Consider the following 19,649-nt stretch of genomic DNA (forward strand, 5'->3'; position numbering starts at 1 on the left):
TCCAGCGGCGCCGTGCGGAACCCGGGCAGGTTTCAACGCTCTGCGGCCCCGCGGCGTTCGCAGGAGCTGCGTCCGAAAGGCGCTGCCCCCCCCCCCCGACAGCCCCGGGGTCGGAAAGCAAAGACTTAACGGCAGACCTCCCACCCGCGACCCGGTAACGCGCAGAGCACACACCGCGCGGTGACAAGGCCTCTTTATTCAGTGGCGGATTTGAGCGTGCGATAACACAAACAGCAGTGGGCCCCACACGGCCGCCTCACCCCCTGCGTGTACACCACTAGCACTAAGCTTCTTGCTTCCTTCAGAGCCATGAAAGAAAATCATCCATTTCTTCTGCATTAAAATACCCTATTTTTAAATACAAAAAATACTAAAAACAATTTCATGAAAATAGGTAGGACTTAGAAATCACAGCACTCAGCTTTGTCCTTCAAAGAAAATAAAAAGAGCCCTAGACGTTACAGCCGTTGATCCGAAAGCAGCCGCCCTAGGGAAGGGGCGAGCGTTGTTGGGGCAGTGTTGTGGCGTTTCAGCCGCCCAGGCAGCCCCCGCTGCCCCCAGCCTGGCGGGGCCTCGGCTGGAAGCGGGCGAGCGGCTGGAGTCTGGCTCCCAGCGCAGGGGCACGCTTGCTTTTGTCTGGGGAAAGGAGGTGCGGGTCTTCCTACTGCAAGGGGCTGCATGCAGACCGAGGAATCTGCCTGCAGGTAATGACTCTGAGCAGACAGTTCATCTTGTTCTCGCTTTCTTGATTTTAGCATTCAGAAATTCCTATGCAGAAACTCCAGTCGCTCCTTTTCCCATGCCCGCTTTCCCCAGCCTGCACTCTCCGCTTACACCTGAGGAACTGGGTAAGATGCACAAGCAGCAAGACCACACATATTCTTCCCACGTTCAATAAGGAAGTACCTAAAACGAGAGAGGAATGCGTATGAGCGAGTGTTCCCTACTCCAGCAGTCGGCACGACGGACACTGGCGCAAGGCGACTGCTCTCATTCTGTGCAAGCTCCTCTCTCACGCCAGCGCAAGGAGCAAATACCCGTGGCAGCGCCGTTACAGCCAGCAGTTAGTCCCCCTTAAATCACAGACTAGCACCTGACTCTCAAAACTTCACTTGCAGCTGGAAAGACTTGCAGAGCCAGAGTGAAAACGCTCCCAGCCCAACCTGCTCTTCTCCGGCCGTGTAACCACAGAAGAGGCACATTGGTCTCCCGGCAAACCAGCGCCACGGCGGCTCCACACATGCTGGCCGAGCCCCCGGTGACAACGGCAGGTTCGCTGCTCTCCAGGTCCGCTCTAACCATGCTTTGTAGAGCCACATCTCCTTAACTGCCGAGGCTGGGATGACCGCCCCTGCCCAGCGTACGAGAGCTGTGACATTTCCGCTTGAGAGCGTAAGGGCGACCGGGGGGTGACGCGGGTGGCTGGAAGCCCACGCACACGACCGTCCTTTTACCAGGCCCCAGGAGACCGAGGTGGGTGCAGTAGTGTTGGGAGCTCCTTACCCATCCATGCCCCACAGCGGGCCCCAGGAGTTCTTCACAATCCAGTAAGGGGTCCCGTTTTCTTCTCCGTACCCCACAGCGAGGACAGCGTGGTTCACCTTGTCAGGAGTGTGCTCACATCGTGGGCTGCAAAGAAAAGGGAAAAATAATGCAGATTTGTTACATGAAAAACCAGCCTAATTAATTGTGGATTAGCTGGCATTCTTGATTGCACTCCAACTACAAAAAGCACTAATGGGTACTCTGAACCTCCAGTTGTGGAGAGTAGGGAGGGAAGCCAAGACAATGGGATACGGTTCTGTTCTCTCACTCAGAGATTATTACTGGCCGTATCTGGAGTCAGGGCAATAGGCTTCACGGAACTTTGATCCGAGGACCTGGTCTGGCTTTTTGTTCAGAATCAACATCACCATTGTCACACAAGAACGAGCTACAGTGAAAAATCTGAGCAAAGGAATTTTTCCAATGGCAACCAGAAGCACTTAGTGCATCCCAGCAATGGTTTGTTCTGCCCTGAAGTTCAGGGGCTCTGTTCCACATTCTGCACAGGGAACAGCGAGTTCCTCAGTCTAAATACACATTTCCTTGCATTTCCTCTCAATTTCCAGCTTTTAAATTGCACTTGATGAAAGTGATACAGAACAAGATAACACAAGGTACAAGCTCCCGTCTCTAGAGCACCTGTTTTTAAACATTTTCAGATCACAGATAAGTAAAAGATCAATAATCCCCAGTACAGATTTACTCTTCTTGAACCTGTTAATAGCTGGCCTGGGGAGCATAGGCTACAAACACTGGCGCATCAGTTATTCCATATGCTTCAAATCTACCCAAGACTATGAACCTACAGGGTAACTTCACTTGGTGTGTTCCTCAAACCACTCCTATTGCAAAGTATCTTGACCACTGCCTGCTCTCACCCCTGCCCGCTGATGCAGTTAGCTTTGAGATTGCTGTCTTTATTGCAACAGCAGAGCCACTCGAATTCATGGTGCTGCCTACTCTCTCCCTTCCAGCTCCCTGGGGCAGATCACTCATGCTTAGCCTCTTAGTTTAATTTTCCCTGCAGTTCTACGTGACCGAGGCTTCATTACTCTTAAAGTGTTTTGCTAGTTCTCTCCAAACATGCACTTTCCCCATTTCTCCCCTAATAGAAATCTATCCTACCGCAGTCAGCTTCCACAGCCTTTCCAAAATATAATCATCATCCTTTTAAGTGGCTTTTTGCCTTGGCTACAGAGCTGACACAACACTCGAGACCTTCTTCTGCCAGGTCACTTCGTGTCTCAGACTAGTTCTTCATCTCTGCCGCTTCTCTCACAGGTCCAGCTGCAGAAGCAGGCACGCACCTAAGGGGGTTGGCACGGGGTGCCCGGGGAGCTGCCTGCCCTGCGTAGAACTGCGACGTGGGGACCCTGCCTGAGTAACACAACCTGCCGACGTCCCGGCTCGGGTGCAGGCAGCGTGAGCACAGCCACGCTGCTCACCGCCACCCCTCCCAGGTCCCGCACTGGAAGAGCTGCCCAAGTCTCACGGAAAACTCACTTTGGTTAGGGCTTACCCAAAGTAAACCTGCTGCGTTCAGCTGCTGGACCAGGCTGACCCTGCCGCCGTCCAGAGCTCGGACACAGATGTCAGCCCTAGGACAGGCTCCCCAGCTCTGCAGTGGGGCTCCCCAACTCCTGGGCTTTGTTCCAAATCCAGTCTGGTCTTCAGCCTGGACTGGCTCCTAGCAGTAAGTTGGCTGCAAGCACACTGCTCCCTCTCCCCTGTGCTGCGCTCTCACCCCCCTGGGAAATCAGTATATTGAAGCTCAGTTTACTTATGTTTTCTATTTTCTGTTTAAAAGAAAATGGAAGAATGCAGTTCAGTGTCCCTCCGTCTAGTGCCATAAAGTGGGAGAAACGGGGATGTGAGTAATTCCAGCCCTACACCTTCCCCTCACCTCCCAGGTTCAGAAGTACTCACTTTGAATAGACGCCTTTTCTGTAGTGCATGAAGTCACCCGTCACCTCAAACGCAAAGCTCACCGGGTTGTGCTTCCCCACAGCTTCCACCATGCCATTCTCGTCATACTGCAAGAAGAGGATCCCAGGGTCATTTATCTCCTGATTATGCTGGAACCAGTCAGGATCCCCGGACCAGCAGTCAGAGCCCAGCAGGGATGCCTAACCCTGGCTTTCCACTTGCAGACAAGGAAACAAGTGCTGCCTGCACTGCAGGATGAGAACCAACACTTCCTTACAGCCTGGAGCTGCACACACTGTGGAAAGCAGGCAGAGACCCAGTGCCTGTATTTGACTACAGCGCTTCGCTGGTGCCACCTCCAGAAATGGGAGCTGGTGGCACACAGGAGAGCAGGAGTGTGCACGCCAGCAGCTCACTCCTCTCCCAAGAGCAAGCAGGCTGCAGCATGAGCCTGGCACGCCTCGGGGCACCCAAGCACCTTCCAGGCCAGGCTCGGCACAGCCCTGGCAGTTTGGAAACAGCCCCTCGGGACCTCACCTGCGTGATATTGATAACATCCTTGACAAACGCTACAGCCTTCTCCGGCTGGAACTTGCAGGTGCCATTCTGTGTGGACAGAAAGGAAACGGTGTTAGAGCCTGCTCCGGACCCTGCTCTGCCACTGCAGAAATGCCTCTGAGCTGTGCTGGAAATACCTCGGCCCGGTACGGGTAGGCATCCTCCCCCATGAGCCCTTTGTTATACAATATGTATTCGAAGGCTTGGCTTGGCAGGCCCCTGCAAGACAACACAGCCAGAATGCAGATTAATTAGGGTGGTAATGCTGCGGCTTCTGCAGAGCAAAGCCATCAACCTTCCCCCCACAGTCCTACAGACTGTTCCACAAAGTGGGGGGAAAGGGAGGGACAGCGTGTGTCCCGGACCCTCTAAAGGCATAAGCTCCAGTCTGTTCCTGCAGTGCCTCCCTGCCTGGGACTCCTGGCCTAGCCCACCACGCTCTTCGGCACGGGAAGGGGTGCCCGATCCCCGCGGGAGAATGCCAGTGCAGGGGCCCCGAAGGTGCGAGGCTGCCTCGCCCTCACAGCACCCACCCCGCCAGCTCAGCCCGGCAGCCCTGCGCACGGGGGGTGTTTTTCTGTGACCTCTGCCCAGCTACCCAGCACAGGGGGCAAGAAGGGACCCACAGCTGCTTCCTTCCCCAGCCAGCTCTGGGGAGCACATCTCAGGAGGGAAGAAAAGGGGAGCGTGCTCAGGGTGTGCTCACAAGGAGAGGACAAGGAGGAGCCACGAGAAAAAATAAAAAGCACCGAGTGGTTTTGCTCTCCGAACATTCCTCAGAGACCGCTTATCTTACAGAAAACGTAAGATATCAGAAAGCTTTATTTTCTGCCTTCTCTAGCAATACCAGTAGGAATTTACCAAAGGGGAAGCAGAGGTTTCTGTGGGTTCCTTAAAGTGTCATGAGATGTGCATGACCCATGAGCAGAGCAACAGATGAAACTCCCCTTGCTTTCCCTGAGCGCATTAAAGCCTAGCTACCTAGCACCCGAAGCTGCGGTTTCAGAAGACATTGTAACAAAACAAGTATCAGAAGAAAAAACTACTAAACAAGAGGAACAACAGAGGCTAGGAAATGCTGGAAGTTTATTCAAACTTTCTAACCTCTAGGGAGGGCAAAACTAAAATAACCAAACCAAACCCAAAAACATTTTCTCTGACATGTCTCAGCCTTGGGGAAACAAAAACCATTCCAAGATCTGGAAGGATCCCGACACTAGATCTTGAGAAAGGCTGTCAATCACGGACCACAAAACCCTCTTATTTCTATTCTTTCTCACTTTCTACTACTTACCCACTGCAGCCATGGTTGTTAAAAGCCTGGGCGCAATCAACTAACTGTTGTTCCGCCTACAGAAAAGTTTTTTGAGTCAGCGTATATTCAACACCTGCATTCCGAATAAGTGAGACAGAACGCAGCCCGTGTGGCAGGCAGCCAGAGCGCACTGGGTTTACCCACGTGGGGCTCCACGTCCCCAGAAGCAGCACGAGGAAGACGTGGAGCCAGCAGCTCAGGATGCTCCGGCTGCAAGAGGCATTCCTCCTCAGGCCCGCCGGGCCCCCGTCCCACCCGCGGGAGCACCGGCCAAGATCTCTTTCAAAGGTCAAGTTTGTTTTTAACACACAGGCCCAACCCTCAGCTATTCTGATAAGTCACATAAGTGGCTACTGTCTTTCTGGTTCTTTGAGAACATAAATCCTCTGGGAGCTTAAAAATAAATAGTCTCACAATGTGCTGCTTGCAGCAAGCTGTTTTGCAGCAAGGAGCTCCTCCTGTCTGGCAGCACCAGACATGGCTCTAGCTAAACACGCTGGCCACCAGTGGCAGGGACCCGTCACCCTCCAGCCTCCGCGCTTCCATCCTGCTCCAAAACGGGCTCTGCCCAAGCCTGGGGCAGCAGGGCACTCAGACCTGGGAGGGGATGGTGACAGGCACGGCCTCAGGCACAGAGCTCCTGGCCACACTGCCCCACACCTCCCCCGGCAGTGCTGCTCAGCTCGCAAAGAGCTGCCTGGGGTCTGCAGGGCCGGGGGTGCCCACCACAGCCGCACGCAGCGACGTACAGCTGGACTGGGAACAAGCAGTTCAGGAACAAGCAGACAGGAGTGGGCTGGCCCCACTGGCAGCTCCAGCAGGTAACCGGCGGCAGGACTTGCCATCAGTGCGCAGGAGAGGAAAATCTCTTACCAGAGAGAGGAGCTTTCCTGTTGCAATAGCGATAGCAGACTCCAAACACCCCGTGGTGGAAAAGGTCCAGCAGCTCCCACAGGGGCCCTGTGTTAGGAACCGGAGGGGAACTGCTGTGTAACGTGCCGTGGGGTCACTGCCCTCCCTGAAATGCCAGGGCCGGGGCAGAAGGGCACGCCAGGAGCACAGGGATTCCCCCCGCTGGCATCCCAGGGGCCATGGCCTCCCCCTACCCCAACACCCCTGGCCACCCCCACGCCATCCCGGGGCAGATTGCTTCCCCGCAGGCATGCTGACACCAGCACCGCTCCTCCGGCACAGTGCCCTGCCCACAGCAGTTAGCCCCTCTCAGGGCCCGCTCTGGGTGCGTCACCGATGACACGCTCTCCTCACCTGGTTTTTCACTGGCGTCACGTAATTTCCCTTCTTCCTCCAGTCGATGGAGTCAGGATATGGCCCGGAGCTGCGCAGGAAGTTCCCCTTTGTAGCTGAGCAGTTCTGCAAGTGAGGCGGGAGGGCTGTGGCAAGCTGCCGCGCTGGGGGACGTGCCAGGGGACGGTGGCCCACGGCCAACCACCCTCCCTGGCGCGGAGGGAGCAGCGACTGCCACGCTGCTTGTGCGGGAACGGGATCAGGCCTCAGGTCCACCCTTAAACATACAGCTCAACCTGCAAAGCTGAAAGCAGAAGTGGCAATTCGGCTGGAGCCGGGGCCAAGCGGTGGCTGAAGGCAGGGATGGGGGGTTCACCTCGCTCTTACCCAGGCTCCGGCGGAACAGGACGCTCACGTAGCAAAGCGGATTTCAGGCAGCAGAGCGATGGGTGCCGGCCCATGTGTGGGTGCAGCGTGACACAGAGCCCCCGTGGCTCAGGGTCGGCCGCCCTGCCGGCCCCCTCCTCCCCACCCGCAGCACCCTCCCGGGGCTTACCTGGGGCTCTCTCCACAGGTACAGCTTTTTAAATTCGGCGAAGGTCAGATCTGAAAACTGGTTCAGGCTCACTAGGAGGAGGGGGAGACGGGAAGGGTTTGCTCGCTCAGGATCAGAATCCAAAGCGAGAGCGGGAGCGGGCCGGGGCCGGGGCAGCGGCTCCTACTCTGGAAGCTGTGGTTGCCGGCGTTGTGCTCGTCGATCTGCCGTTTGTTGCCGAGGAAGATGCGCAGCCTGCGGGGGTACTCGCCCGGGCCGTACCGCCGGTTGTTCTGCGGGGGCAGAGCCCGTCATCCCGCCGCTCCCGCGGGGTCCCCGCCCGCCCCGAGCCCCTGCCCGGCCCCCGCCAGCGCGGCCCCCGGCGGAGGCGCCCCCGGAGCTTTACCTGAAGCATCCAGGCCTTGAACTGCAGCTCCTCTGCGGGAGAGAGCGGGGAGGCGTCAGCGGCTGCCGCGGGCCCCGGCCCGGAGAGCGCCCGGGGCGGTGAGCCGAGCCGTGCCGAGCCGTGCCGAGCCACCCCCTCCCCTCCCGGTGCCCCTTTACCTTCGGCCGAGGGCGCCCAGGCGGCGGCGGGCGCCAGGACCGCGGCCACAGCCAGCAGCGCGGCCCAGCCCATGTCCGTGCCGAGCCGAGCCGAGCCGAACCGGGCCGAATCGAGGCGAGGCGAGCCGAACCGGGCCGGGCCGAATCGAGCCGAACGAACCGGGCCGGGCCGAATCGAGCCGAGCCGAATCGGGCCGAATCGAGCCGAGCCGAACCGAGCCAGGCCGAAGCGAGCCGAGCCTTGGCCGGAGGGGCGGGGAATGGGCGGGGCGTCCCGGGGGGCGGGGCCGGGGGCGGGGCCGGCGTTGACCCGCCGATAAAAACATCCCGAGTCCCGGTTCACCCTGAGATAGAATAGATTTATTAGCAAGAGGTAATCAGGAAACATATATTTTTACAAAAAAATGGAAATATTTTTCCAAACAAGCTGTAAGTTGAAATAGATTTAGGGCTTGAAAGAGAATTCTCATACCACGAGGTATTGCTTACAGCAAAAGTGTTCTGGTTGTTAGAGTGGAGCATGCCTGCCACTGTAAAGTTAAACTGTGTTTATATACTGTACAATGTAAAAAATACATGGTAATATTCACAGAATAAGCACTACATTACTATATTCCTGCTAGAAGGTGGTTAGACAGGATTACAGTATATGTAATAAAAACACTCGGTCATCTTTTTCTAATTCTACGTCATGTTACTCAGAGTGGTCACAAGGTATACGGAGCTATAGCATATCAACAGAAGCTTGTCATGAGCCGTAGGCAGCGAGGAGAGTCAAAGGGTCCTTTCCATCTTCCCGACTTCGGAGGGACGGGGGGCAGCGGCCGAGAGCCCCCCCCGTGCCGGGGCGGCATGCACAGCCGGCGGCTTCGCGCGGTGGGAAAACCTTGGACGTCCTCTTCCCCCGCCTGACAGAGCTTGCCCGGGGACATCGCTGCCGATGCCGCCCGAGCGAGAGCCGCTCCGCGCTGCCCGGAGCCCCGGGGGAGCGCGCGGGTTCACCCGCCCCACCGCCCGCCCCTCGAGGAGAACAAATGACAAAAATAACATCATCGAAAAGAAACCGGGACTCCAGCAAAGTGTCGATGCGTGAAACCTTAAACGACGCGGGAAATCCTACGCGAGGTCTACTGCGGCCTAAGAACGAGGGGGGCGGTTTGCTTGGAGAAGCACATACGTGGAAGTCACTCCAGGGCGTCCAACAGAAACAAACATATATACAGTATGGTATAGCGTGTGTACACGAGCAGCCGCCCGCCACTGCTCCGGGCTCAAGAAGGCAGTTTGGGCTCTATCCGCAGAGAAGCTTCGTAAAGGGTTTCTTCGTCCATCACAAACGAGTGGTCCAGCAGGTACTGCGTCACCTGGAAAAACGAGAGCCAAACCGTTAACGGGGAGGACTCGCCTCTGCTGCAGCCCGCGATAAATGCTGAAACTGGGAAATGAGAAAGGCCTGAGCAGTAACCGACGAGTCGCAGAAGTGCCCGCAGTTCCTGCCAACCGACACAGGCATTGCACGTGCTTATCTCATCCTGGCATTGCAAAGTCTTGCCTACTCCTCAGCTGCTCTTCTGTTTTTCTTGCTTAGTTTTCCTCTCTGATACTATTTTATCAGCCACAAAGTTCTCTCCTGTTGAGAACACAAAAATCCTGATAATTAAGGCGCCGCGTAAGTGGGGAACGACATTCCTGCTGCAGGAATGCTGCTGCTGGGGCAGGACACCTGCTCCGGTGCGAGCAGAAAATTTGCTCGCAATTCCTGGAAGATTTTTTTTTTTGCTTTTTGGCCTCATTAGCCCTGCGGCATGCTCAACTGATGCCGGAGAGGGGCACAGCCCATGCCGGGGCAAGGCGCCGCGCCTGGGGTTCGGAGCCGGCCGGCGCGAGGAGCAGCTGGCAGCAGAGCCTTTGCCCAGGAAGCGCCGGCAGCGCAGACAGGGCTCGATCCCGTCACCCACAGGAGCGTCCGGGAGCTTCTGTAGGGCCGTATCCCACCCCTGCAGGGAGACGGGGCGATGCACGGCCACGCATCTCGCAGCACCCTACCACCCTGCCCCGCAGCTGGCGCTGGCTGTTCGCAGCTGGCTTTCCCCGGGGCACTGGGCTGCTTCACGCTGATCTTCCTGCTGAGCAGGAGGCCGGGAGGAGGCCGGGGTTACCGGTGTCCCCGGTCGGGAAATGGCTGCGGCGTGAGCCCGGCCCTGGGCAGGGACCGGCGGTGCGGGGGACAGGGCCGGGGGCTGCCCAGGCACAAACCGGAGCCCATGGCTCCCCGACCTCCAGGGTTGTGGTCCAGAGGGACCCGGGCTGCTCCTGCCACTGCACACGGAAATTGGCACCGTCGGAGGGCGGTTCAGCCCGGCCCGGTCACCAACAACGCGGCAGCCGGGGCACCGCGCGGGTTCGGCAGAGGCCGGCAGGGCAGCAGCGCTGTTCAGGAGAGTTTGCTGTTTCTGGAGAACGGCAGCGCTGGAGACAGTGGAAACCCCCACAGCGACCAGCCCGGTTCCCGGGTGGCTCTGCAGGGCTGCAGCGGAGGAAGCGTGAGGGCGGCTGAGACCTTTTCTCTCATCACACGTGTGGGGCCACCGAGAGGCGGAGGCCACCCGGCACCTCGCTCTGCTCCCAGCCGGCACCCGCAGCCCGGGACGGGGGTGCTGCCCCAGAGCAGCGAGTGCTGGCTGCCTCCAGGGTGGGCTCTGCCGCTGCCGGGACCGCTCAGCTGCCCCGCGGGGGACCCAGGGCCCGGCGCCGTGCAAAGCCGCAGCAGGGGAAGGGGGCACTGAGGGAGGGGCAGGCTCCGCGCCGTGCCCGGCCGTGCAGGAGAGGAGCAGTGTGCGCATTTTATAAACGCAGAGAGCAGCCGAGGAGCACTCCGGCCACCCGCCACGCTGCCCGCCCTGCCCCACGGCTGGCACGTCCCGGTGTAGCTGCTGTCTGGAGCAACGCCGCCGCTGCGGCATCCCGGGGGAGGCACGGGGCAACCTGCTGCGGCCCCTGCAGCCACCCTCCGTCCCTGCACCGCTGCCAGCGGCCTCCAGCGAGGCGCAGGCCCTGCTCCCGGCGCAGAGGCACCGGCCACGCTCCTGCTGCGAGGGAGCGCAGGGTGCGAGGGCAGCGGTGCCGGGAGCCACCAACACTTGTAACTCGTTCCCACGGACGGTACAGCCTCTCGTTCCACCTCAGGTACAACACGAGCTCCGGCCCAGTTCAAGTCCCGGAGCTGCTCTACCGCAGGACGGGGACCTGCGCAGCCAGAGCCGTGCCCGTGCCCTCGCCGCACAGAGGTCTCTGCCTCGGCCGACGTTTGCCCGACCACGGCTCAGGGCGGAGGGCAGCGCCATGCCCAGTGCCCACCCGCTCCCCGGAGCCCCTCCAGGCCGCTCCCTTGCCCCGTTGCCAGGCCACGGCCACGGCCACGCTGCAGCCCCAGCTCAGCAGGACCGTGCCCGGCTGCTGCCCCCCGTGCCCACATCGCGGCGGCTTGCAGAAAGAGCCGGAGTGAAAGGGCAGCCCCGTCTGCTGGGAAGAAACGGCAGCAAAGCGAGGGACAGGCAGGGACAGCGCTGACTCGTTCTGCCACGGCTCGGACGGTGGGACGCTGCATCCTGCTGCTCTGCCAGCGATGCTGCGCAGGCGCTGTACGGCGTGCGTGGCACGAGAGGCACCGGAGCAGGGAGGTCACTACCGTCTCCCGGGCCGTCCCCTCGCCTGACACAAGCCCCCCCACCCCGCACTGGTTCTGCTGGCGTTCTGGTGTGACGTTCCGTACAGAAGCACCATATCTGCCCCGAAGTCGCTGCCAGAAATTGCAGGCTGCTCAGACGCTGCAATTGGAGCGGGAGACGAGGAGAGGGAGCGCATGGCGCTCGGGACAAGGCCGTACCTTAGGCTGGTGCTCAATCTTGTAGGAGGTTTGCTGGAACTGGCGGATCTCTCTTATGATGTGTGAAATCTGTCCAGAGATAAACCACAGAAGCTGTTTACGGCACCGCCATCACCACCGGCACCGCGTCCCAGGCCTGGGAGGGTGACGGGCAGCTGGTAGAGCGCACGCCATCCGCACCTTTCAACCGCAGCACGATGCAAAGGGCTTTTTTATTTCCTCAGGCACATCCCTCGGCAGGGACAGCCCCGGCCGCGTGCAGGGGACACGCGTGGCTGCCTGGTGCTGTGCGGACACCGGCCGGCCATGGGGACCGCGCAGGGTGGGCACGGGCACGGACCCGGCCAGCACCACAGCACCGAGCCACATCTCTCCAACCCGGCCCCCGCGCGCCCGCCGCAGCGGGGCTGGGAGACTCACCATCCTCATTTTGGAGAAGTTCACCAGGCCGTCCTCGGTGTAATTCGGGGTCCCCTCCTCGATGAACGCCAGGTCGGTCAGGTACATTCCCAGGTAGGGGACGCACGGCGGGTCACAACTTGGGGAGCAAACCAGAAACAAGTAAGAAAGAACTCGGGGCTTTGAGCGGGGAGGAGGGTCGGACTCCGCGGCTAGCAGAACTGGAAGGATTCTCTCCAAGATACAGAAACCCTAGAAGGACGCTGCCCCCCCGGGAAGGCTGCTGGTCCCCTGGGCCGCATCCTGCAGCCGCCGTCCCCGCAGGCAGGGCAGGACAAGCACGAGCTCTGGCCGTGCCCCACACGAAGCCGCGGGCTGCCGGAGGTGATGCACAAGCCGTGGGGATGCACCGGCTCCAGGGAGCTCAGCACCCCGCTCGCCAGGCACCCACAGCACCGGGCTCCTCGACGTGTGGGACCGAGCGAACACCAAGTAACGACTCAGGGAACCCGAGTGCTGGCAGAGAAGCCCCACGCCGTCCCCAGTGGGGTGCGGGGCTGGCTGCCATTGCAGCACTGCCAGCGCTCTGCTGGGCAACGCTCCGGCTCGGGAGCCACGCCGGCGTGCTGCCGATGAGGCCCACGCTACCTGGAGTGACGTGCACTGGCTGGTGGGAAAGCGTAGCCAAACACGGCCACTTTGGGGTGTAAACCACGAGTCTGTAAGGGGAGAGGGGGAAGTTTCCCGGTGCCTGGCAATGATTCCCCCCTTCGCAATCCCTCTCATTCACTTCTTTCCACACCGCCTCTCAAGGGAGCGGCTCATTACTCGGGATCGCTTCGCAAGCGCTGCCCTGTGCCTGCTAAAGGAGACACGCGGCAGCGCGGGCTCTGAAGTCATCTCATGAGCAAAGCCCCAGCCCGCAGCGCGGGAGCCGGGCTGGGATCGAGGTCCCGTGCCACCCTGGGGCCGACCGGCCGGCAGCAGCCGCAGGAGAATCGTCGTTCACTCACTTTTTCAGTGCCTCCCTCAGGTTCTTGAACCTGCCCTCCGACGACACCAGCTTTTGTAGCTTATCGATCAGAGCCTTCGTCTGCAAGAAACCCAAAGCGTCGCCTGGAGAAGGCCCTGGGAGAAACCCCCAGCCCCACAGCCAGGGGGGCAAAGCCCGCGGAGCCGCAGGGTCGCTCCCATCCCGCCCTGCCCGCAGCAGCACCAGGACACGTCACCCGTCCGGCCGCTTGATGCCTTTGCAGGGACAAATTCTGCCCTGGCCGTTACAGCCGGCTCCTGGTGACGTCCAGAGGAGCTGAGCAAGCACTTGAAGGCAAAGTTCCTCCAACACGTAATGAGGACAGGCTGCACACTTCTTCCTTCCTTCCCCTGCCTCCCACCTTTGCCTTCGCCAGCGCCTGTTTTAATTTACAGGTTTATCACTTTGCCGGAAGAAAGATGCTGTCTGGGATTCAGAGGAGCCCACAGAGCGGTTCTGGCTCGGCAGCCCTGGACTCCATCAGGCTCTGCATCGTGCGGGTACGAGCTATTTCCATACCAATAACTCAACACAAGAATTCACTTTGCTCATCCATACTTGTCTGAGAAGCCCAGAAAGCCCGATTAAAGGAGTGTGTGTGTGCGTATACCGCTACAATGACTCTTTAGAACAGGCTTCTTTAGCTGCACGTCTGACCTGCAGGATGAATAAACCCAACAGCAACGCAGGGTCTGAGCCGCTCGCGCGACAGCTCCCTCCTGGGAAAGACCTACAAATCCCTTACTCCTTCTCCTAGCTGTTCTTCCAACACACGTGTCTTACGTCATCCCAACACCATCGCGCTCGGCCCACAAACCTCCCCTGCCTCCCGGGACAGCGTCGGCCCCTGCCCCTACCTGCTTGGAGACCTTGAGCCAGGTTTTCTTCAGGCGGAAGATGGCACTGCGGTTGAGGGAGGAGGTGATCTCCAGCACTGCGTTGTAGTTGTGCAGGCACCTGCAGATGTCTGCCACGGCCACCCACTTCTCGATGGCGCTCACCCGCGCGTTGATCTCCTCGTTCCGGAGGATCTCCGACGCGATCAAGTTACTGACCTTGGGGGAGACACGGGTCCCAGCCCGCGTTAGGAGGACTTTGGGCTCCAGCTATGCGCCCTCAGCCTCGCAGAGGTTTTTCGAAAGCTTTCCCTTCACTGCAGCAGCCCCGAACGAGCAACGGCGCCGGGAGATGCTCCACCCGCCATGGAGCGTCCGTGGAGCGTGGGAGGGGGCAGGTAGTGCTCGGACACCCCAGGCCCTGGCTACCGCGGGGGCTGGCTGCGCTGCCTGGCCTCTGCCCGCCCCCCGGCCCCCACCGGGGCTGCGCTTACGTCATTGAAGTGTTTCGTGTTCTTCATGATGTAAGGAGTCCTTTCGTTCTTTTCAAGCTTCATCCAACCTTGCCCAAAGAACTCTCTGCAAACGACAACATTCGGCTCAACGATTGTTTCCCGTTTTTCCGGGACACCCAAGCCCTGCAAGCTCCACCACCCCCCACGGGACGGAGGCGCCGGGTCCTTCGCCCCCCACGCTGCCGGAAGGGAGAGCACGGGCGGGCTCAGTGCGATGGGCAGGGGATCTACGCCAGCGGACGAGCCGCGGGGTCAGGCCTCAAACTTGGGCAGGAGCCCGGCCCGGGCTACCTGCAAAGCGGCGGCGGCCGGGAAGGCTTCGCACCCTCCGGGTTTATCCCGGGCCAGGCTGGCCACGGGGCAGCGGGCGGCTGCAGAGTCTGGGCGGCCGGAACAGCCCTTCCTCACCCGCGGGGATCACTCACTCGTACGGGATCTTCTTGAAGACCAGGTGATCCAGCAGCGTCAGCTGCTCTGCTATTTCCAGGGCCGAGTGGTTTTCAAAAGGTTCTGCCTTGACTCCCTCAGCCTGAGCGACAAAGGCAACAACGAGGGCTCGCTGGTTAACAGCGCAGCGAGAACTTCTACGTTTCATGCACATAAAATCAAAGCCAAAGTTGGACTCCTGAGCCAAAGGCTTTTCCCCACCGGAGCCGGCGTGTGCGGTGCCGTGCTGGTCCCATGGTCCGGAGGCACCGCACCGCATCCCGCATCCCCCCAGCGCTGGGAAGTGCCGGCTTCACGCAGCCCTGCAAACCCCACGGTTTTAATTACGTTATCAGCCATGTACATGTACAGACACAAAATTAACTAATCCTCTCCGCTTCAGTAATTAGGTGTCAGCTACGGAACAGATCCCCACACGCTGACTTCTGCAGCCGCTGCTTTTTTGCTCTACATGTTTAATTAATAAAGCACATGGGGATCCCAGCTGGAGCGGCGCTGCCGAGCTGCCGCCCTGCGCCCGGCTACCCCTGCCTGGCCGCTCGGCCAGCCTCGCCAGCACGGCTCCACCAGCACCCGTGGGGTCGCAGACCCCGGCCCCTGCTGCTGCCCCGACAGCTCTTCCAAGGGATGTCCAGAAAAGCAGGATAATGGGGACGCCCCCCCCATCCCCGCTGCCAGTGCTCGCCACTCGGGGCACCCGGGCTGACGGCGAGAGCCCCCGGCCCCAGACCTGCACGGAGCGTGCACGGGCTTTGCTGCGCTTCGGCACAAACGCAGCCCGAACTCAGGGTTGTCCCACAGGGAACTGTCACTTGCCACAGCATCCCCCGTCCTGGAAAGGAGCAGCAGCGTCTCCCCTGCCCGGGTCCAGGAAAAGGGACCGTGGCAGCTCCCAGCACGGGGGGTGCCTGGGGGAGAGCAGCCAGGCTGGCACCGGAGCAGCGTGGCCGGGAACCGCGGGCGGCTCTGGGGACGGAGCTGCGAGAGCCGAGGTGCAAAGCGCAGGGTGCACGGGGCGGCAGGAGCAGGGTGGGCGCAGGTGCTCTGCTCTGCCTCCAGTCCGGCCAGCGACTCCCGCAGCCGGGACACCCTCCGGCCAGCACCAGCGCAGAGCCCGTTGCAAAATCCCCTCCCGGCCTGGGAAGGGGGTTGTGAAAGCGGCTGCCGGGAGCAAACACCAGCTGGGCTTCCTCTGCGGGGCTCAAGGGCCCCTGGACAGGCTGCGGGGGGTGGGTGCACGCTGGGGGGGTGCAGGCTGGGGGGAGTGGGTGCACGCTGGGGGGGTGCAGGCTGGGGGGGGTGGGTGCACACTCGGGGGGTGCAGGCTGCGGGGGGTGGGTGCACGCTGGGGGGGTGCAGGCTGCGGGGGGTGGGTGCACACTCGGGGGGGTGCAGGCTGGGGGGGTGGGTGCACACTCGGGGGGGGTGCAGGCTGGGGGGGGTGGGTGCACACTGGGGGGGTGCAGGCTGCGGGGGGTGGGTGCACACTGGGGGGGTGCAGGCTGTGAGGGGGGGTGCACACTCGGGGGGGTGCAGGCTGGGGGGGTGGGTGCACACTCGGGGGGGGGTGCAGGCTGGGGGGGGTGGGTGCACACTCGGGGGGGCGTGCAGGCTGTGGGGAGTGGGTGCATGCTGGGGGGTGCAGGCTGCGGGGAGTGGGTGCACACTGGGGGGGGGGTGCAGGCTGTGGGGGGGGGTGCACACTGGGGGGGTGCAGGCTGCAGGGGATGGGTGCAGACCGAAACCCTCTGGGTTTGTTTGTCTTCTCCAGAGGAAGTTTCCAGCACCCGTGGTTGCAGACAAAAGCTTAAAAAAACCCCAAGGGGCCTCAACCACTCCAGAAGCCGGCGGGCCCGGGGACAGAGCCGCTCTTGTTTCAGGTGCACCAGGCCGATTTAAAGTGGCTCTTGGGTTTTTCTGGGAGAACTTGTGTGGTTTTTTTTAAATGCAGGAGGGCGGCAAATGCACTGCAGCCACCCTGCTGGTTTTACATCCATTGCACGTTCCCGGGGCTCCGCTCCCGGGGCAGCTGGGCCAGCGCCCGTCACTTGGAACCGGCGCGCGGCAGCGCTGGCGCAGGTTTGGGGACGCAGAGCACACGGTGGAAACCCACGGGGTTTTCCCGCACCCCTCGGGCGGGCACCGGCCGCAGCGGGCAGGCACGTCTCCGTGCCCACTCCAGCCGTCCTGCCGACAGCTGGATTAGCGTTGCCTCTGCCTGCAACAGATCCAGCTGTGCTCACAGCTGGCCCCATCCCCGGGAAACCTTTCCCTGCTTTGCAGCCGTACGCAGGCTTGGGGAACCGCTCTCCTCTGAGCCGGGTGTGCCGGAGCGTGAGGATCTTTAGCTGTTCCCCTACCACCACGCCGAGCTGCCAGGCGGAGTGAGGAAGGGGAAGGGTCTTTACCATCTGCACGACCTCCTCCAGGGTTATCTGATTGTCTCCGGGATCCTCCTGAGTCAAGGTCCTACGGCATGAAAAGACAGCGTTACTCTGGCTGGGAAAGCACCAGACCCGCACAACTCGATGCAGCTGCAGCACGACGTTGTGGTTTGTCACAGATTAAACCCTTGGCGTGCATAAGAACGCTTCTAAGTCCCGTTTCCTGTTTTAAAGAGAAAAAAAACCCTTAACCAAGGCCACGGCTGGCCCCGCACATGGGGACAAGGGGGTCACACCTTGCCCATGGCCCCTGATGTGCCAGGGGGACGGATGCACCCAGCACCGCCCATCCTCCTCCTCGCCTCCTGCGGAGCCCCGGGCCCTGGCCGCGGGCACAGCCCCCCCCCCCCCCGAGACCTCGTGTCCGCATTCGTCCCGGGGGCAACGGGAAGCGGCCACCAAGGCCTGGCACGGCGTCCAGAAAAGCAGCCCCCCCCCCCCACCCCTCACCGTATGATGTTGGCGGCCGCCTTCCTCTCCTGGGTCAGGAGCTCGGGGTCGTGTATAACCTCCTCCAGAAAGCCAATCACTCTGAACTTCAGCTCCTCATTGGTTTCAAAGTCCTGCCAAAGCCAGCAGCGTCAGCGCTAACGCGCCATGATGTGCGGAACGTCGATTCCCAGCAGCTCTGCCCCCTGCGCGTTTAAACCCAGGGAGGGCCCTGGGGGCAGCGCGGGCGGCCGCCTCTCCCCGGCGAAATCCCAACCGAAATCCCAGCCCGTGGTGCCCGGCCGACGGGAACCGGCCAGAAGGCACCGCGCTCGTTCTGCGCCGCGGCATGGGCATCACCCGGCCTGGGACGGGCGCGGGGGCTTCCCAGTGCCAACCAGTACGGCGCTGCCCCCAGTGCCCCTGGCGACCAGTGGCAGAGGGAAAGGGACAGCAAGCGAAGCCACGCGGTTTCCTAACCCGGACCCCAGCCTGAAGCCCCCGACAGAATCACACCCGGCCACCCCTCCGAGCCCAGCTGCGGGGAGGACTGCGGGTCCCGCTCCCTCCTCTGCGCACCGACCGTGCAAACGCTGCGACCCAGCGCCTGCCCCCCCGCCCTGTGCCAGGGGCTCCCGGCTCCCCTGCGCCACAGTTTCCACCTCCAACCCATGTCCGCTCATTTGCTTAATTAAAAAAGAAGCGCCAAATTGTCTTTCCAGCTGCAGCCTGGCTGAGCCACCCGGCAGGCGGCCGAATTCACGCCAGAGGGTCCCGCAGCGCCGACCCCCCCGCCCGGCCCCCGCCACCCACCTGCGAGTGTTTGGAGACCCAGTGCCGCAGCACGTTGAGGACCCGGTTGGTGGCCGCTCTCCGGATCACGAACTCCTTGTCTCCGTTCCGCTGGTCTGTCGGAAAGCCTGAAACTGCCAGCGACCCCTTAGCACAGCCACAGCTCCGTGGGGAATCGCTTACGGATATTTTCAGGACTGCCGGAAGGAGCAGCCCCATCTTCCCGAGCGTCCCCACGCTGCCTCAAACGCAGGCGCCGGGGAGGCTCCGTGTCACGAGGCAGCGGGGTGCCGAGCCGCGGGCACGAAGGGCTCGGCTGCCGGCAACCTGCACGTCCCTCGGGCAGCCCCCGTGCCCAGGCACCCGGGGACCACAGCCCGGAGCGGGTGGGTGCTGGGCTGTGGGTGCTCTGGGCCCCCCCCGGGGGGGGCTGCCTCACAGCCGAGGGCAACCCAACCGAGTACGGTGGAAACGGGCACCCCAAAACCATGTCCCCGCTCTCTCGGCAGCCCGGGGCAGGGTACCTGCGCTGGCGAGGGACATCCTGCGGTACTTCTCCTTGGTGGGGGTCCCCTCGTTGGCTCCCGCTGTGGCGATGGCGAACGCGGAGGCGGCGGACAGGGCGCTGCGGGTGCCGTCGAGCTCCCGGCAGGACGTCATGACCATGCCGTTGTTGTAAGAAAACAACGAGAAGTCTGGGGGGAGGAGAAAGCCGACACCACTCCGGCCACCGCCACAGCCCCAGCCGGGTCCCCCCCGCCGCAGCCCCGGCCCCCGCTCGCAGCCCCTGGCGCACGGGCAGCCCCCCGGCTCGGGGCGGGATGGGAACGGGGGTCACGGAGGTGGAAGGTGCGGGCGGCCAACGCGGGGCTGCTCCGCACGGAGAGCTGGCTCCATCTGCCAGGGCTGGGCAGCGCATCGGCAGTTCGGGTGCCTCCACGCACGCAGGGGCAGGGGCTCGGCCAGCTCGGCTCTAGCAGGAGCCCAGCCCCCGGGGAGCCGCAGACGGCGGTAAGGTGGCCGCAGGGGATACAGGGATGCTCGGTGCCGGTCCAGGCTCACATCTCGAGCAGCGTAACTCGCTCCTAACGCGCCGGATCAGCCCCAAGAGGGGAGGACGGGGGTGAGGGGAGCCGGTGAGATGTGCACGCCAGCTCTGCGGTACGGGCAGAGGGTTTGG

At 61.6% G+C, this 19,649-nt stretch overlaps 2 protein-coding genes across 4 annotated transcripts in view; both read right to left on the minus strand.

The window, feature by feature from the left end:
- Positions 1–177: 177 nt before the first annotated feature.
- Positions 178–7,948, minus strand: CTSH (cathepsin H). The gene is made up of 12 exons (XM_054836870.1): positions 7,689–7,948; positions 7,531–7,562; positions 7,312–7,417; positions 7,146–7,216; positions 6,611–6,715; positions 6,218–6,304; positions 5,324–5,379; positions 4,167–4,248; positions 4,009–4,077; positions 3,472–3,578; positions 1,504–1,629; positions 178–906 (listed from the first exon to the last, which is right to left on the minus strand). The coding sequence occupies exons 1-12, from the start codon at positions 7,759–7,761 to the stop codon at positions 831–833; spliced, it is 990 nt and encodes a 329-aa protein (XP_054692845.1). The 5' UTR covers positions 7,762–7,948; the 3' UTR covers positions 178–830.
- A 78-nt stretch (positions 7,949–8,026) lies between these two features.
- RASGRF1 (Ras protein specific guanine nucleotide releasing factor 1) overlaps positions 8,027–19,649 on the minus strand; it is a 42,402-nt gene continuing 30,779 nt past the window's right edge. For 2 of the 3 annotated variants that reach the window (XM_054836869.1, XM_054836867.1), the window contains exons 17-27: positions 18,994–19,164; positions 18,491–18,603; positions 17,699–17,811; positions 17,213–17,273; positions 14,783–14,886; positions 14,337–14,421; positions 13,864–14,061; positions 12,987–13,066; positions 11,995–12,112; positions 11,575–11,643; positions 8,027–9,052 (exon numbers count right to left, since the gene is read on the minus strand). In XM_054836869.1, coding sequence (XP_054692844.1) covers positions 8,960–9,052; positions 11,575–11,643; positions 11,995–12,112; positions 12,987–13,066; positions 13,864–14,061; positions 14,337–14,421; positions 14,783–14,886; positions 17,213–17,273; positions 17,699–17,811; positions 18,491–18,603; positions 18,994–19,164 — 1,205 coding nt within the window. In that variant the 3' untranslated portion in view covers positions 8,027–8,959. The remainder of the gene's footprint in view (positions 9,053–11,574; positions 11,644–11,994; positions 12,113–12,986; positions 13,067–13,863; positions 14,062–14,336; positions 14,422–14,782; positions 14,887–17,212; positions 17,274–17,698; positions 17,812–18,490; positions 18,604–18,993; positions 19,165–19,649) is intronic. The other variant, XM_054836868.1, reaches the window with a different exon arrangement.

The sequence above is a fragment of the Grus americana genome, chromosome 10, assembly GCF_028858705.1.
Source record: "Grus americana isolate bGruAme1 chromosome 10, bGruAme1.mat, whole genome shotgun sequence".
In the NCBI taxonomy this organism is placed as follows: domain Eukaryota; kingdom Metazoa; phylum Chordata; class Aves; order Gruiformes; family Gruidae; genus Grus; species Grus americana.

Bases quoted from the DNA above. Each gene is read 5' to 3' on its own strand.
- CTSH (XM_054836870.1), bottom strand. From the start codon at position 7,761: ATGGGCTGGGCCGCGCTGCTGGCTGTGGCCGCGGTCCTGGCGCCCGCC. The intron at 6,716-7,145 runs GTAAGCCCCGGG...CCTCACTTGCAG, and splicing joins ACCTGTGGAGAGAGCCCCAG to AACTGCTCAGCTACAAAGGG. The intron at 6,305-6,610 runs GTGAGGAGAGCG...TTCCTAACACAG, and splicing joins TGACGCCAGTGAAAAACCAG to GGCCCCTGTGGGAGCTGCTG.